We start from the raw sequence: 17,970 nt of genomic DNA, 5'->3' as shown, positions 1-17,970 counted from the left end.
AGAGAGTCAAAGAAGCCTAACCTCCAACAAGCGGATCCCCACTGTCCCTTAAGTGCAACTCACATTGCTGGCTGGGCAGCCTCTGGAAAGTTTCATCGACTCCCTAAGGGTTCATTTTCCTTAAGGAAACTGTTGTGGTATTACTATAGTAGCAGGAACGTGCTTAGAATAAGGGCCATCCCGTGCAAACAGCACACGTTAATGATGGGCATCCAAGGATGATGGTGATGGTGGGGAGGATGATGGATGTCAAGAGTGGTTTCCATGGAAACAGCTGACTGATGGTGGTGAGGATGATGGATATCATGGGTGGTTTCCATGGAATCGGCGATGCTGACTGATGTGGTGGGGATGGCGGTCACGACATTAGTTACAGTCGTGGTGCCAGGTATTGAGAGATCTAGGCTCTCAGTCTACTCTACCCCTCTCACTGACTATCGTATATGGCTTTGGATCACAGACACTCAATATAAGAATTTGTTGTCCATTTAAATCAAAGCCCAACTCCGATTCTTACTGTCTCTCTATGCTTTGTGGCCATGCATTTTCCTAAGCCATCGTCTATGATGTGTCTAAACACATGAGCTCAGTGCCAATGCCCGTACGCCACTCAAGCCATGGTCTCGTGAAGGTCTGCCAGGTAAATCTGTTCAGCTGCTCGGCAGAGCTGCGTGACCTCATTGCTTGGCTCGGGAAGGATAGAGCAGCAACTCAGTGCTCACGTGACCATTGTGTAGGCTTTGCATTGAATGCTGAAAACCATAGGTGTCCCTTCCAATAGAACTCTCCTTTCCTAGTGGCTCTGTGACCACTGACCATGCTCTTTCCTAGGTGACAAGCGTCAATCTCCAGACATTCCAGGTATTTATAGTCAACGACATTCACATTGGCCGGAGCCCGAGATGCTTCATCAGCCTGGCCAATGTTTTGAACATTATTCTGTGACCACCCAGAACATCGTCACAAAAAACCACAAGCCCACTGTCGCCTTTCTAATTTTTCTTTTTTTAATTAAACCCAAAGGAGGGAATGTTGGTATTCTGTCTAAGATCCACCCCCACAGCTACCTGGCAACAACCAGTTGTGCCTGGCACTATAAAAGGGCTGCTTGGCCCTCCTCATTCTCTTTTTTCTTCTCTTCTCTTCTCTCTTACCCGCTTCCCTGTCCCTTCTCTCCCCGACACCCCCGCTTCCCTCCACATGCCCATGACCGGGTGCCTTTCCTCTCCTCTACTCTCTTCTCTCATTAAACCTCTCTCCACATAGAACCATGTTGGCTTGGTATGCTTTGTCTGGGCGCTGGCCAAGACTTCTACCCCAACATTGGTCCTAACACTTACAGCTCAACTCCCTGCTATGATGTAGATGTGATTGTCTCCACTGAAAGTTATGTTAAGGTTTAATTCCTCAATGGTAGGTGGTGGTGGTAGCGGTGGTGGTTGTGGTGGTGGTGGTGGTAGTAGCAGTGGTGGTGGTGGTGGTGGTGGTGGTGGTGGTGGTGGTGGTGGTGGTGGTGGTGGTGGTGGTGGAGGTAGAGGTGGAGGTGGTGGTGATGGTGGTGGTGGTGGAGGAGGAGGAGGTGGAGGTGGTGGTGGTGGTGGTGGTGGTGGTGGCGGTGTTGGGGGTGGGGAGGAGGAGGAGGAGGTGGAGGTGGCGGTGGCGGTGGCGGTGGCGGTGGCGGTGGCGGTGGCGGGGGCGGAGGCGGGCGGAGGCGGTGGCGGTGGCGGTGGTGGAGGTGGTGGTGGTGGTAGTGGAGGTGGTGGAGGTGGTGGTGGTGGTGGTGGAGGTGGTGGTGGCGGTGGTACAAAGTAAAACTGCCTTGGGTGGGTAGAGCCCTTATGAGCACATCATTGCTTGCCTGTCCTGGGGCTGGATTCATCATCACGAGAACACGTTATTAATATAAAGCAAACCTGCCTTGTGCTCTCTCTTACATACATCCTCTCCCTCTTACACTAGTTTTTAATCCCATGCAACATGGACAGCCTCACTAGATACAGCCACACATCCTCGCACCTTGGAGCCTCCAGAGTTATATGACAAAACAGAGCTTTTTCTTCCTCAAGTGCCATCTCTAGGATTCTGGTTTAGCAGCAGAAGGATGGACTAAGACACTCTCGCATTTGAGCTAGGCTCTGCAAGGGGGACTTGTGAACTGCTCACTCTCATAGCTCCGGAGTCTCTCACAGTATTGTAGACCACAGCAACCGAGTGCCAAATCTGCAGCAGAGACAGATGCACTCAAGCACCTATGCACCTTGATCGGCCACATTCCTCACAAACTTTTAAAGAACACTGTTTCAGCCGAATAAAGAAAGCGAACGAGTTCCTCATATAAGCCAAGAGAGAAAAGCCTTGAGGTGGAAGTCAGCAGAAAGGCAAACTTGCCCAGAAGGAACTTTTAAGCACAACTGTCAGTCAGGAGCTCTGGGTGGGAGGAAATTTACCTCGCTGCTCATCTTGGCCACCTGCAGAGAATGCAGAAGCTTGGAGTCTGTGGTTCCCAGGACTCTGCCCTTTGTTTTCTCATACTCTTCTTTGTATTTAATCTTGAGAGGAAGAAGAAAGTCTAGTGTGAGCGAGAGAGAAACTGCCATAGAAGGGATTCTGACTGTAACAAACACAAAGGTAACAATTCTTGCGAAGGGGTGAGGGGGAAGGGGGTTGTGGCCCCTCCATCTTTCTCAAACCCAGAAGAAGATTAAAGTGTTGTGATGTTTACAATGTTAACAGTCATTATTTTTCCAGCAGGCGGCTGGCATCGCATTGGAACGGTTCCTTATGCCGTCCACAGTTCTGAGTTAACGAGAAGAACCTACGATGCTAGCAAGCTCCCCCGAGGCTTTGGCGGCCAACAGAGACATGGCGTCCAGCTTCATCTCAAATCCTTTCCCCTTTGTCTTCTGCCAGCCTTCTTTGTACTTCACCTGACAAACACAAACACAAACACAGGCGAGTAGGGGCTGCTACCCACCCGTCTGCTGGAAGTTGAGAGGATGTTTCTTTAAAGCAAACTTGGTTTCTTCCATTGTTGGCAGGCGGGGGAGTCTTGACTATTGTTTTCAAGACTGCAACAGTAACACTGTTAACACTGATCCCCTGGGCTACTCCAGGGACAGGACAAAGAACCCTCATTGCCTGGTCATGTGACTTTGGGCAATTACCTCTATGTGCTGTGGCTGACCATTTGAAAAACACATATTATCACTCTCAGGCTGCTGGGAGTGTAAGTTGGGTGTGGTGATGCCAAGAAGCAAGGGATTGATGCTGCCTGTAACGGCCACTGTGTGTGATCTCTCCCTAAATGCTTTGTAGACACTACCTCCGAATCTTCAGGAAAGCCAAGGCTCAGCAAGCTGAAGGTATTTGCTAGGGTCATACAGATCAAAATCCAGCATGACTTCTGAATCTGGGTCTGTCTCACATTAAAACCCACAGCAGCAAATGCTGGGAGGTACCCTACGGTCAGGCTGTGCCTTACAACATGTCGTACTTATGTCACCATATCCTCAGCCTTGCACCAAACAATTTGCCTCTGCTTTTTGTTTTCCTGTCCCATAATTCCCACCTAGGCTAGTCGCCTAGTCACAGTCTACCCTGTGACTCCTTGTGTCTTTGTTGATTGGATCAAGATTGTTCTTGAAGCTTAAAAATCTCTTCTCAAAAAGTCACCAATCAGTCGCCAGGGTGATGATGGTGGTGGTGACCAGTCTGCGGGTTCACATACTACACGTGTGTCCATACAGGAACTACATCGCAATGAATAATTCATGCCCAGGGACTGTGTGTCAAAACTCTAAATCCCACTGCGATGAACGCCCTAGAAGACTCTTCCCTGGGAGGTGAGTAGGCCCTGCTTGCTTGACTATTTCTTTCCACGTTCGAGCCAAGCTCTCCCCACCTTGCCCTTACCTCACTGAACAGTTCCGCGTTGGCCTTCGCCTTCAGCATCTGAGGAGCGTCCTGGGGCAATGTGTAGTTCAGCTTGTTTCTCTCGTAGTCAGCTCGGTAATTCACCTGTGGGATTTGAAATAGGTCTGCAAGTTTTGTGTGCAACAGGAGGAGAGCCTTGGGGAGGATATTCTGTCTCCCATGCCCCTCTGATTCCCGTTGCGGAGAGGGAGTCCCTGGGAAAGGCCTTTTACAAGAACGCCTGTAGCTTGGGGGAAAGTTTTAAGTTAACAGGTCGTAGGTGTCGAATGAAAACATGGAACAGCTCACGGGCACACTCAAGTCTGTGAGTTTGCAAGACACCTTTGAGCTGCTATGGGTGCTGAGTGCTTTGCGATATGTAGGCTAGACACTCTCCAGGAATCGGAAATCAGCATTACCAGCAGTAATGTTGATTATGTGCAGTTATAAAATGCATCTTGAATCACGTGTGCACAAAAGAGCTGAACACATGGGTAAGACAGTTCCATCTGTGAGGACTGTCACTCTAAACCTAGCGCTGGACTGCGGACATTGCCAAGTGTGGAGATTATTGGTAGATTTCTTGGTGTGCTACATTAAAATTGTAAAAACATGTTTCATTCTTTTTACTTTATTTTACATACTAAAATATTTACAGATGAAGTGAGATAGTATCTTGGATTTTCTTCAATCTACGAGAGAAGGTGGAGGTCGGAGGGCACACAAATGTGGCAGGCTGGGCTGCTTTTGTGTATACTGACATCCTCCATAATAAAATTTTTGAAAGGAAGGGCATCATTTCTTGGCTGTAACCACTCATTCCAGCATTAGTAAAAGTAAAATCCTTGGGGATTGGCTGTCCAGAGGCCCCACAGCCATAGTGAAATTCCCAGTCAGGCAGGGATGTGCTACGTACATGGCTCAGCTGCTGGGCGTTGATTTTAGCTTGAACAATCTGTGGTGTGTTTGTCACCGAGCTGAACTTCAGTCTGTCGATGTTCTGCCTGTAGTTGACCTGGGCAAAAAACAGGCACAGAAAATGTCACTTGCCGTCATCTCTGGGATGTGTGTGGATCCTTTACTCAGCTATAGTGATTCTCGGAGAGTCAGAAAAAGAAGAGAAACTCCTAACTGGGTACTGAGCAACATGGCAAGCCCACAGACTGAAGAGTGGTCCGTCCATGGAAGGTTGAGTAACACGGAGAAGCAACACATAGCAGAGATCAGCTCACTCCGCAGTGGACACAAGAAACACATTGTCATCACATTGCCAACCACGGCAGTGCCCTCCCTTCCCCACCCACAGAGAGAGAAGGAACGACACTGGCAATAGTATGTGTTGGCTATGGGAACTGTAGAGACCTTGCTAACAGTGCCTGGAATCCAGAACAGCATTGGAGAACATACACAAAACCTCCATCCCGGTAATTCCATCATGAGGCTTGCTGCCAGCCTCTGGGGGGCATCTGATGCTGTGGCCTCTGGGGGGGCATCCAATGCCCCTGGCCTCTCTAGATACTGGTACTGAGGAGCACATGCCCACATTCAGGCACTTATATCTAATTAAAAATGAGATGCATCTTGACAAAGATTCAAGATATATATATATATATATATATATATATATAATTTTTCTGTATGTCTAACACTTCATAAAAGTGATATATTTTGAAAAAGAGAAAATGGAGAATAAAGGAGAGACAAAAGTCCAACCAGTGTCATACTTGTGGCACGCTGGGGATAAACCCAGGGCCTTGTGCCATTGGGTGAGCTCTCTCCCAGAGCGATGCCCTGGCCCTTATGTATGTGTCTGAATGAGATTTAAAGAAGCACCAGTGGCCCTGTGTGCCCGTGCTTGCACACTTGTGCACCAGCTGCTGCTTGGCCCTCTCTCCCACCTTTCCAAGACCCCAAAGAGACTGACATATTTCAGCATCTTCCTAAAAGAGGAGGCGCCAAGGTAACCAACCTACAAACTTTCCTGTCTCTAGACATTTGGGGCTGCTGGATTTTTGAAACTGCAAATCACTTTTGAAGGAGTAAAGTATCACCAGCCATTTGTACACAAAGTACTTCCTTCCAGCCCACATATTTCCCTACATGCACCTGACCGTGATTCAGAGTGGAAGGGAGGGGAACCTGAAAAAAGACATCAAGACCTAGGTTTGTGGCCTGAGAGTCCCCAGTGTGGGAGGCAGCTGAGCTCAGCTGTGCGAGAAGAAGCCCTCCATCCTACTCAGGACGGCAAGATGAACAGCTGGAAGTGAGGTGGTGATGTCATGACTGACCACCATGTCATGGCTGGCCAACGGCCCCTTCACAATTTTACTTTCCTACAACCCAAGGAAAAGACCAAGACGTAAACTCATCCCTACTCCTCCTTTCAGCCTGTCTGGCCTCATCCTCTTATTCATTCCTTCAGTAGACATGGAGCTTGTGCAGAATAAGCAAAATTAGGCATAGCCCCGCCCACCCACATTGCAGACGAGTCTCTACTGCCTATGGACCCAATTCTGATAGTGGCAGTCTCCTAGTGAATGCCTCCCCATCTCCTGGGCTCCCTAAGTCCAGTAAACCCATCCAGGATGCCAGAGTATGTCACTTCAGTCTTACTGCCCACTGCTCTCTGTGCTAGAGCCACTCACATGGCCTCGTTAGTCAGCACACAGTGTCTCTGCTTTCCAGATGTTACCAACCAGCTACGAATCCACATTCCTGCATACACCACTGCTTCCTGCATAAACCACTGCTTCCTGTATAAACCACTGCTTCCTGTATAAACCACTGCTTCCTGCATAAACCACTGCTTCCTGCATAAACCACTGCTTCCTGCATAAACCACTGCTTCCTGCATAAACCACTGCTTCCTGCATAAACCACTGCTTCCTGTATAAACCATTGCTTCCTGTATAAACCACTGCTTCCTGCATAAACCACTGCTTCCTGCATAAACCACTGCTTCCTGCATAAACCACTGCTTCCTGCATAAACCACTGCTTCCTGTATAAACCACTGCATCCTGCATAAACCACTGCTTCCTGTATAAACCACTGCTTCTTGTATAAACCAAACCACATTCATGCATAAACCACTGCTTCCTGTATAAACCACTGCTTCCTGCATAAACCACTGCTTCCTGCATAAACCACTGCTTCCTGTATAAACCATTGCTTCCTGTATAAACCACTGCTTCCTGCATAAACCACTGCTTCCTGTATAAACCACTGCTTCCTGTATAAACCACTGCTTCCTGCATGAACCACTGCTTCCTGCATAAACCACTGCTTCCTGCACTGCTTCCTGCATAAACCACTGCTTCCTGCATAAACCACTGCTTCCTGTATAAACCACTGCCTTTTCTGAGTCAACGCATGTGTTCCTTCCCTCAGTTTAGTTGCTCAACCGGTATACATGTCTTAAAGCAAGTATACAGAAAATGCATACACAGGCGGTTGACAAGTTTAAAAACAGAGGTATAAAATCCCAGTTTCGGCAAGCCTTGACTTGACCATTCCCTGCAAAATTTCTCAGTCTTGACATTTTTTTTCCACAGCATTTTATCACTTCTAAAAAACACAGCTCCAAGGCAGAGAACTTTCTAAATTTGACTTTAAACATTTCCTTTTACAGATTTAACGGATCATTTTGGCCACCTGACCACTTCATGCCTGTGTATAATATGTTCCAAACCCCCTCTTCCCTATGCCCTCCCACATCTCCCTCCCACACCCACCAACCCCTCCCTCCCCATCCTCAGCAGACCCTTCCCGAAATCCACGGTTTTTGCCTTTATATTATGACCCACTTGGTTTAACCAGGGTCGCCTGCAAGCACCACTCGGCACTGCCAATTGGTTCCCATGCGGTCTCCAGTGGATACGCAATTGAAGGCGAGTATCCCCCCCTTCTCACTGAATCTATCAGTAGCAAGTAGTTCAACGGGGAGAGACAGACCATCCCCGAAGCCATCTTCCTTCATGCCTGACTTTTGCTAGGCCTATCCTTGGTGCAACTCTATGATTAGATATGAGGGAATCCATCCCTACAAACAGGGTCAAAAGATTCACCACGAGGTCTTAAGATCTTAGACCCTGGGGAGCGAGGATTGAATGCAGCTTAATATCAAGCTGACTTCTAAATGTGTGTGCTTAGACCCACAGACAGGGCTCTTCTCTACCGTCATCAAAGGAGCTTCTCTCTCCAGTGATGGAGTAAGTGCAGAGAGCTGTGAATGCACAAGGTGTTAAGTGAGGGTATGTGCCCACCATAAATGAGACGGGCATACCATCTCCTCCAAGGCTCAGGGAGTCTCTGCAAGGAAAGGGAGCCGGATGAACGCAAATGCCAGAAGACAGGAAGAGAGGCTGCAATTGACGTCTTCTGGGCAAGACAGAGCAGCCCTGTCAACTGCAAACTCCCAGTATGTGCCTGTTCCACATCCACTGACATTTTAAGAGCTGGCAAGTAAGTCTGTATTTTAAAAAGTCACTGACATGCACGGGGTGCCAAGCCATTCCTAGGCTCACTCCTGAAATAAACTTGAGTGCCCCTTGGCTGTGCCGGCTTCCCGCTTGCTCATTCCCGATCTCCCCTCCGCTCAATATCTGGTAGTAGCAATTCTGACCAACACAGGGCACTTGCTGTGCACTTCCCGTGGCTCCAAGTGTTGCCAACGCCCTAACCCATTTACTCCTCCAGCCATCCTGCAATAACCCCTACCTTGAAATGTGGACAGGGAAGCACAGAGAACTAAGAGAGGCTGTTCAGCTACCAAGCTACAAATGTCATCCCAGACCAACTGGGGAATGGTCCTCAGGCTGTGCCCTTGAGGCTGTGCTCTGTAAGTCAGTTTACCTGGCACGCTTGGGACAATTACTTACAGATGGACAGGATTCACCATGGAGAACCCTCTGACTTGCATAACAGGAAATCTATCCCATGAGCAAACAAATGGCAGACAAGTTTGTCTTTAAAACAGCACTTATAGACTCTCCAAACCTTCAGGCACAGAGCTGACTGCTCTGCTGGGTTTGGAGACCATCACTTTACTGCTTTTTCATTAATAATTCAAGGAGAGAGAAAAAAAACTTTGTATATCCGGAGTATATAGGGAAAACTGGAGATATAAAGTCATTTCAATGTCAACTGCTAATGAGATTAGAGCACTGTGACTATCTAATGCATTAATTCAGAGGGAAAATTATCAGCTCATAATAGAGTCTTATTAGGATTCAGAACCAGGCATGATAAAAATGTCACAAAAACCGTATTTGTAAAATAGCACATTCCTTCCTGATAGTTCTGCACTAAATATGTCACACTGAGCACAATCACTTTTCTCTGCAGGACATAATTAACAGCCTCCATGATTAATTTCACAAACGTTTGGCCACTGCTTCAGTCTGCATTCTGAAAGCTTCTGTGCTAAAGATAGAGTCCCATTTTAGTTCTATTAGTTTTTATAAAAACCCATCTACAGGAATGCCCTCTAATTAAGGACCCATGCTCTATTTAATTTCATGGCTATTTTATCACATTTAAGGCTACCACATGACAAGACCACAAACTCTCCTGAAAAAGGAGTGGGTTTCCCACTTCCTGGGTGTTAATAATCTACATTAGATGCTTTTCTCAAACACATATGAGAGCCAAGACAGGAAGAGGAAGCAAAGAAAGATGCACTTGTAGGTGAGTCCTGACTCAGTCCCAGCCGATTTCTGCCACACAAGACACAGCAGTAGTAGTTTGACATGGTGCAATTTTGATTTTCCTTCTGCACAGGCACAAGCAAACAAGTAACATCCTGGGCATGACCCATGTGCTGCCAGCTTAGACTGTCTGTAAACCCAGTGTCTATTGCAATCCGGTCTAATCCTGAGCTAGCTACAATGTTGCAGGCGTAGCCCTTGATGGAGAGTCCTTACACCTGTGGTAGAGGAGGATGTTATAATGGAAATACAAAGCTATAGAAATCTCTCATTTTATTGTGCTAATTCCTAGGCTTGGTCTCAAGAGCCTGACTGTAAACACGCACACTCCCGGCTTGACTTTTAATTACTAAGTAGCCTATGAAGTATTTGGGACCAAAAACAAAGCTGCTTTGGTCTCATAAGCATACAAGAGAGACAACCTAACAAAACTCTTTGGGGAAGAGAAGCACAAAGCTTGGTCCCTTCTGTCCTGCTGGGTCTTATAACCTGCTTCATTCACCTTTGCAAAGCCCTGTTCACCCAATAAGCTGGCATTAACCGGCTCCTTAGTGGTCTAGGCACTGTTTCAGAGCCAGCACAATCAATCTCGACATATCCACTCTGCAAAAAAGAGGGAGAGCGGTGAAGTCCTATCTACCAGCAGGAAACCCCAGCTGGTCACTGGTGCTGTGCTGAGCCCAGGAGAGCCGGAGGGAAGTACCTTGGGCAGTCAGTGAGCACACGCAGAATTACCTAATCTATTAAGTGATTAGTAGACTAAAGATTGTCTGCTCTGGCTATGAGGCCAGCTCATTTTTAAGCGAGTGAATTGCTTTATCCTTTTCCTTTATGCCCTTTCCCCTGTATTTTCTAAAATTTAAAGACTGAACAGATAATAAAATTATTGTGATGCCAAAATATTAATTTTAATTAATTTATTTGGTTTGGGATGTCAAACCACACGCAGGCTCACTGCTGTAGTAAGTAAGGAATTTAGCTATTCTTCTATCTGTCTCTGTGTGTCTGCCTGCCTGTCCGTCTCTCTCTATTTGCCAACACACCCCTGAGAAGAAAGGATAGCTAACATTACCATTTGCTCGTAATTTATACCTGCTCTATCTTTAGCATACTGAGCGCTAACATTTAAAGGCCATCATTGCTGTGGGATAGTTATCATGAACTCGTCCAGCAGATGTAGCTCTCCAAAGTCTGAGAGGGGAAATTGAACTTTAGGATATTTTCAAGGCAAGAGTAGAATCATCCAAACTTTACCTAGAAAGTGAGTTTTTCGTCACGCATGCATGGACTTCCCAGAGGAGGGACAGTTCCGGTTCCTAGCCCTTTGGGTCTCCTATATATATTGATGAGATATTTTTCCTTCCCATCTGACTGCCTAAGCCTTGATCCACAGCAAGTCATAGGATGAAAGGGGGCAGGAGGCGGGGACTCACATCCTTCAGGGGAGCCAGCTTCATCGTGGTTTGGTAGAACGGAGTGGCAGTGGCTGGGTAGTTGTAATCCACAACGTCGTGTTTATAGTCAGCCTTGTAGGCAACCTGAAACCCACAGAAGAGAGGAATCAGCTCCCCTTCCCCAACCCTTTTTTTTTTTGAATGTCATAAATATTTCTGAATAATTAGAAACAAAATTAACCCACTTTCCTCACCCCTAAAGAAAATTACATTATGTTCACACTTTTGCCTTCAACTAATTTGAATTATTCTTAATTAGTTCAAACTTAGTCAACTCCCATCTGTAGTACATTTGTTTTATCTTTCTTTTTAATTATAAGCCTCTCGCTTTTGTTTTAAACGAGCGGCTAAGCACGGGTATGCAAGGAAGGTGCTTCATTTAAAGACAATGAAGACATAAACTTTAGAGTAGTTCAGTTATTTTTGTAACAGTCAACATCAGTGTCCTTGGGCAGGGGAAATCCAACGTTTGGATGTTTGGATGTTTGGAGCACGAAATAGGTCTTCTATAAGTGCTCCTTATCTCCAAGGTTTAAAATGCAGTCTTTTCCTGTCTGTGAGCTAGTTTCCACGATACCCCCTGATGTCTGGTTACCCCATTACTCTATTATATTGCATGGCCATAGCATGCCTTCAGTGAAAAACAAAGTCACCCCTAAGTACCCACCTCCCATTCATAAAAGGTTTGAAATCGCGCAGCACATCCAATAGGAATTGCACTGGCGCATTTTACTAATCGTTCAGAAGTGGAGCGCCATATTACCCTGAATCAATGGTAACAGATCCTTCGAGCCTGAGCGCACTAACTGGAGCTGGCTGGGCTTCTGAAAGGTTTAAAGGCTTTTGTAATTCTTTATACTTGTCAACATGTAAAGACCTGTGGGTGTCTGTTCTTACAACTAGAAGCATACCCATTTTTGAAGGAGGGTTTAACAGTAATTGGCCAGGGTTGGGGATTTAGCTCAGTGGTAGAGCACTTGCCTAGCAAGCGCAAGGCCCTGGGTTCAGTCCTCAGCTCCGGAAAAAAAAAAAAAGACAAAAATAACAAAAAGTAATTGGCCAAACTCTTCACACCCCAGCCAGCTGATTCCCACCGTCCCTCAAACACAACTCACATTGCTGGCCAGGCTGCCGACTTTGAGCGCGTGGAGCATGCGTCTGTCCATGCCGACTCCGTCATAGTGGCCTCTCAGGTGAGTCTGGTAGTTTTCTTTATACTTATTCTACAAGGAAACATTTGAAGAAAACTTCTGAGGAAAAGTTCCCACCTAGATGAAGGTAAACTATTTTTCTTCACAGTCTAAGTCTAAATATAAGCACGATCTCACTACTGAAAAAAAAAAAAAAAGCCTTGTTTTTAAACAACTGAGATTTCCAAAGTGCACAAGAACTTGAGGAAAGACAGGCAGACAAGCACACAGGAGCACATGTCGTGGGGAGCATGGAAGCCAACTATCGTGGGGAGCACCACCAAGGCAGACTGCATGCATTTCTTTTTAATTTTACGTGTTTGCTTCTAAATTTACCAGCCTTTTCTGGTGTGGAAATTTACTGTGGGAGTGTGGAACGGGCGATGGACAACCGATAGACAAGCCCTGGTTGTGTGGTCCTGATCCACAAGCCAAGTCATTCCAAGTTACTGGTTGCCTCTTTGCCTAAATGCAGTCATCCCTCTAAATCCATTAGCATCCACATCTGTGGACCCAACCAGACAAGATGGAAGATATTCGAAAAACAAAACAACACAATTGTATCTGTAGGAAACATGCGTGGGTTTTCTCTTACTGTTTTTCCTTTAACAACTCAGCGTTAGTGTTTACGTAGCATTTTCGAAGCATCGGGTCTTATAAGTAATCTGGAGGGACCTGAGGTCTGTGTGAATGCTAGACTCCATCACTGCACTACATAAGGGACTTGGTATCTGAAGACTGCAGTGCCTACCAAGAGGTCGTGAGCCAATCCCCAGTGGACCTTACACACGAAGAGTAGAATCTGATCTTTGTCAAATCTTATGATGTAAAAATTGATCGCTATGGAAACCAGTAGGAAAATGAGCCCAGTACTAAATGCTGCTTATCAAATAAAACGGAAATCAAAATGGAATGGCTATGTCTTCCAACCGTCTCTGAGAATACCCAAAGTTTGTGAGTGATACTGTAGCCTGCATCTGGTCATTTGCAACGTGGGGAACTCTTATCTGGTTCCTCAGCTGCCTGTGCAAAGGGAGATCATACATCAACTCAGAAGCACAAAGTCACAGTGAGAAGAGACATTGCATGCTCGATCAGGCTCCCATGCTAGGATTCAGGAACAGCTGCTAGGATTCAGGAACAGCTACTGAGCCATACCGATAGGATAAACAAACACAGTTCCACCTTGAGAACATATGGGCAAGCAGGGAAACACTGGGGTTGTGACGTCATTTGATGATAGACTAGTCACAGAAGACACTCCTAACCAAACTCAATGTACCATGCACCCGAGGGGCCATGCTTCTCTGAGACACAAGGACAGAGTCACAAAGTTCATCCCTCAGGAGATGCAGAAGCTCAACTCACGAAACGTGCTTATGGAGTAACTCACATCGCTGGTGAATTTTGAGATCTTGCTCACGTTCCTGAACTGGGGTGTCTCACAGTAGTTGATACTGTGACCTTTACTATTCTCCAGACCCTTCTTGTACTCCACCTTGAAATGCCAAACACCAGCTGCTTAACAGAAACACCCTGAAGCCATTCTTGAAAACATCCCCCAGGTCTGACCGGGATATTTTTTTTACAAAACTTTCAACCCAAGACTTAAAGTAGCACAGGGGATACTGTGAGTGTATGGTGTTTCATTTATAAAAAATAAATAATAAAGCAAGTTATCTCATCCTGAAAATTGCAAATACTCAGTCCTTCTCAACAACAGGTACTCCAATGCTCGCACAGATCAAGAACTGTGAAACAGAGATTGGGGTGTAACTCCTGACAGAGAGTCTCCCCAGTGTGGGGCTCCGGTTTGCACGATGGCTTCAATTAACAGCAATAATGATGATGGCCAAAAAAAAAGGTACTATTTTAGAAATGACGTGGGTACTCTTGGGGTAAAGCGTCTTGGGTGTTTATGACATTTGGGTGGAGAAGACGTCCAGACTTCCTGCCATGTCCTGTTTCTTCTGAGAGCCCACTACATAGACAAGCCCACCTACGAAACTCCTCCCTCCGTAGGCCCACATGCACGTCTCTCTGTGAACACATCAAGAAAAATTTAACAGAAATGCTCTGCAAAGCAGTATCATAAAGGCAGGCCATCTTTAATTTAAAACAAGCTGGTATTTGAGTTCCCTGGGTGCCTGGGTGCAGGACGTGAGGCTACTGTTATCAAATAGACCGAGTCAGTCCTGCGTAATTGCAGAAAACAGCTAACGGTGAGAAGTATCATTAGGAGAGACAGCTGGCTCTCCGTGTTGGGTAACCATAAGGGCAAAATGAAATAGAAGTGCCCTTGGGATGGCGCATCAAAGAAATACAATGCAAACTGTTTTAGTGCTTGATCGAACGATGTGGGAGAGCTACGCCTTTTAAAAAGTATGCATGGTTCATGCTAATACTTAGAATATATTGTTAAAAGAATCTAGGGGCTGGAGAGACGGCTCAGAGGTTTAAGAGGTCCTGAGTTCAAATCCTAGCAACCATGTGGTGGCTCACAACCATCTGTAATGGGATCCGATGCCCTCTTCTGGTGTGTCTGAAGACAGCTACAGTGTACCTACATATAATAAATAAATAAATCTTTAAAAAAAAAAAAAGCAGAGTCTAAGTTCCCAGCATTGAACTTACTACCTCCCAGTGTCCAAGGCTCTCCCTGAGGCCTGGGAAAGTTTGACTCTGAGCGTTTGAACGTCAGAGTGTCACCGACCAGCTCGGTTTGAGGTTATGGCCTGACCATTAGAAGTAACAGGATGGTCTAAGGTATTTACATCTCAGCGTTAGCATCGCAGAGAACATGTACGGGAGCACTTTTCATAGCCACAAACTCTTCCCGTGCTCGGAGCTGCCACTCAAGGATTTTCAAGCACTGAACAGCAGTGCAAATGACAGGAACCACCGTGAAGGGACACTAGAGGTCCAGGGAGCCAGAGGACATATGTCCTTGCCAACGAGTCCTGGTTCAGAAAGGCTTAAGCAGAGGGCGGCTTAAACAATGTGCACCCTCTGGGAGCTAGGCCAGCCTGGAAGGAAAGGTAGACAGCTACTTGGAGGGTAGGCACAGCTTCTCTGAACTCTGACTCCAGTGATAAGGGGAATATGGCATTTAAGACAGTCTAGATGTTGATTCCACACTAATGTAAAAATTTATGGTCTGTCTCAAAGGCTAAGGATACGTGCGACTCTTCCAGAGGACCTGAGTTTGGTTCCTAAGTTGAACAGCTCATAACTGCCTATAACCCTAGCTCTAGGGGTATATGGCGCCCTCTTTTGGCCTCTGAGAATACCTGCACTCACATACGCACATGTGCGAGTACACACACACACACACACACACACACACACACACAGAGCATTAAAGATAAAAACAAATCTCTAAAAGTTGCATCCTCCAGTGTTCTTTCTAACAACTACAAACCTGTCGACAGGCCCTTCTGAATATTTAGCAAGACAGTTTTGAGCCAACAAGGAAAGATTTCATTTGTTTGGTTCTATATTTGGTGCATTATTTGGAAACTGGCAACATGAGGACAGTTTGCGTGGTTCCATTTTGTATATTTGTTTTGAGCCAGGATGTCATGTAGCACAGGCTGGCCTCCGAATCACTATATAGCCTAGAGTAGCCTTGAGCTCCTGATCCTCCTGCCCTACCTGTCAAGTTATTTATGTATGTGTGTGTGTGTATGTATATGTGTGTATGTATATATGTATGTACACATGTGTATATGTATGTACTTATGTGTTTGTATGTGTGTATGTTTGTGTGTATGTATATGTGTGTGTATATATGTGTGTACATATGTGTGTATGTATGTATTTATGTGTTTGTATGTATGTGTGTATATGTGTGTATGTTTGTGTGTATGTATGTGTGTGTGTATGTGTGTATGTGTGTGTGTATATGTGTGTGTGTGTGTATGTGTGTATGTGTATGTGTATGTGTGTATGTGTGTGTGTGTGTATGTGTATGTGTATAATTTTAAACACGGCCACTGCATTCGCTGTCTGAGAGAAAGGGGGGACAGTACAGAAGTAGAGCTCTCCCCAATACTCACCTCACTCACAAGCTTGCTCACATTCTGAGCCCGCTGGAGAACCAAGTTGTCCTGGGCTGCAAGGGAGTGAAAATGTGCCGCGCCCTTCATCTTATGGAAGTCCTGCCTGTACTTTATCTGAAAGAAGCACATCAAGGGAGTCTGGAATTGTGGTTGCCACATTCACAATAACTCAGTAGGATTCTCTAAGGGAAAGAAAGTTCCTGTGGGCTTTCTAAAACCTTAGTAAGTCTAGAAACCACTTGATTCTTCTTGTGCTAAAACTTTTCCTGGCTCTGTCCACACACTTCTCACTCGTTGCACTCCAACACTGCCTGGAGGAAGGAGACAGGTTCTTCAGGCTACCATGGCAAAGAATAAAATCCAACCTCATTCTGCCCTAAATTTCAACACCATCTCTGCAGTGGCTCAGAGGACAGAGTAACATCTTGCATTTCCCATCTCAAGGCAAAGGTGGCGCTGTTCCAGGTACCTCGGTGCTCACTGAACAGTGGCAGAAAGAAGGGCGTAGGGTGGAATGAATGCTAGGCTTCTGTCAGAGACCGAGTCCAAGCTGGCATGTTAAGAACTGCGGTGAGCACTGCACTCTACTAAGTTTAATTATAGCCCGTCTCTCAAGGACAGACTGCCAGCTGCCTAACATTCTACCTCTTATCACTCGCTGGGTCACATCCAATTTGATAATCACACGGCTTCTTTCAGTGAGCTTTCCCCTTTGGTTTGGCACTGGCATTCCGGCAAAGGCTCACCTCATCCCAGCTGATCTGCTCGCACCAGCGCTTGTGCTCTGGGAAAATGGACTAAATGAGCAGCGCAGTTTGTCCAACCACATTTCCATGCAAACAGATAGATGACATAGTGAAAGTCTATGAACAGATCAATGGGACACTCTGAGTTTGCACCGGAGGCCAGGCTAGCAGCCTGCTTTTGCTTGGCTCTAGGAGATGTGTCCGTTCGTGGCTTTCAGCAAGTGTGGCTGCCGGCATCCCATCATCCACACCTCAGTGACTCTGCCAGTACTTACGTCACTAACAAGTTCGTTGGCCTTCTTGGCGTTCTGATAAGCTGGGGTGATCATGGCTGGGAAGCTGCCCTTTCCCCTATGTTCCTCACACTCTTCTGAGTAAGCCTGAGGAGTCAATCAAAAACTTTGATCAGTAGCGTGTCCCTCCTGGCATGGGTAGGGGCAGCAGTGATAGCCCCAGAGACCCATTGCAGAAAATCTCATCCATGCTGGACACTCCACTGACTGTCAGAGATGTACATGGGGTGAATAAGAAACTAGAGCTTGGAGCCTGGACCACTGTATCATTCATACAAACATACATACATACATACATACATACATACACTATTTTATACATACAAGCATACATAGATGCATACATACAATATACCATAATGCAAGCATACATACATACACACATACATACATTCAAAAACTATATCATACCTGCATATGTATACTATATCATATATATGAGCAAGCATGCATGATCATTTTTATGCATACATACACATACTATACATACACACATACACTATATCATGCATGCATTCATACACACATGCATGCACACATGCATGCATACATACATACACCTGTCACTATGACCGTTCTCCTCCTTATCAATCATCACAATATCAGA

General features: G+C 45.9%; 1 protein-coding gene across 3 annotated transcripts in view; it reads right to left on the bottom strand.

Moving 5' to 3' along the window:
- The window catches only part of Nrap (nebulin related anchoring protein), a 75,906-nt gene that overhangs the window by 44,194 nt on the left and 13,742 nt on the right, over window positions 1-17,970 (bottom strand). For 2 of the 3 annotated variants that reach the window (XM_032892265.1, XM_032892267.1), the window contains exons 10-18: window positions 17,346-17,450; window positions 16,322-16,438; window positions 13,657-13,761; window positions 12,189-12,296; window positions 11,053-11,157; window positions 4,829-4,927; window positions 3,913-4,017; window positions 2,820-2,927; window positions 2,448-2,549 (exon numbers count right to left, since the gene is read on the bottom strand). In XM_032892265.1, the coding sequence (XP_032748156.1) occupies window positions 2,448-2,549; window positions 2,820-2,927; window positions 3,913-4,017; window positions 4,829-4,927; window positions 11,053-11,157; window positions 12,189-12,296; window positions 13,657-13,761; window positions 16,322-16,438; window positions 17,346-17,450 (954 nt within the window). The remainder of the gene's footprint in view (window positions 1-2,447; window positions 2,550-2,819; window positions 2,928-3,912; window positions 4,018-4,828; window positions 4,928-11,052; window positions 11,158-12,188; window positions 12,297-13,656; window positions 13,762-16,321; window positions 16,439-17,345; window positions 17,451-17,970) is intronic. The other variant, XM_032892266.1, reaches the window with a different exon arrangement.

This window comes from Rattus rattus, chromosome 2 (genome assembly GCF_011064425.1).
Source record: "Rattus rattus isolate New Zealand chromosome 2, Rrattus_CSIRO_v1, whole genome shotgun sequence".
Lineage (NCBI taxonomy): Eukaryota > Metazoa > Chordata > Mammalia > Rodentia > Muridae > Rattus > Rattus rattus.
This window is presented reverse-complemented; position numbering and strand designations above follow the sequence as displayed.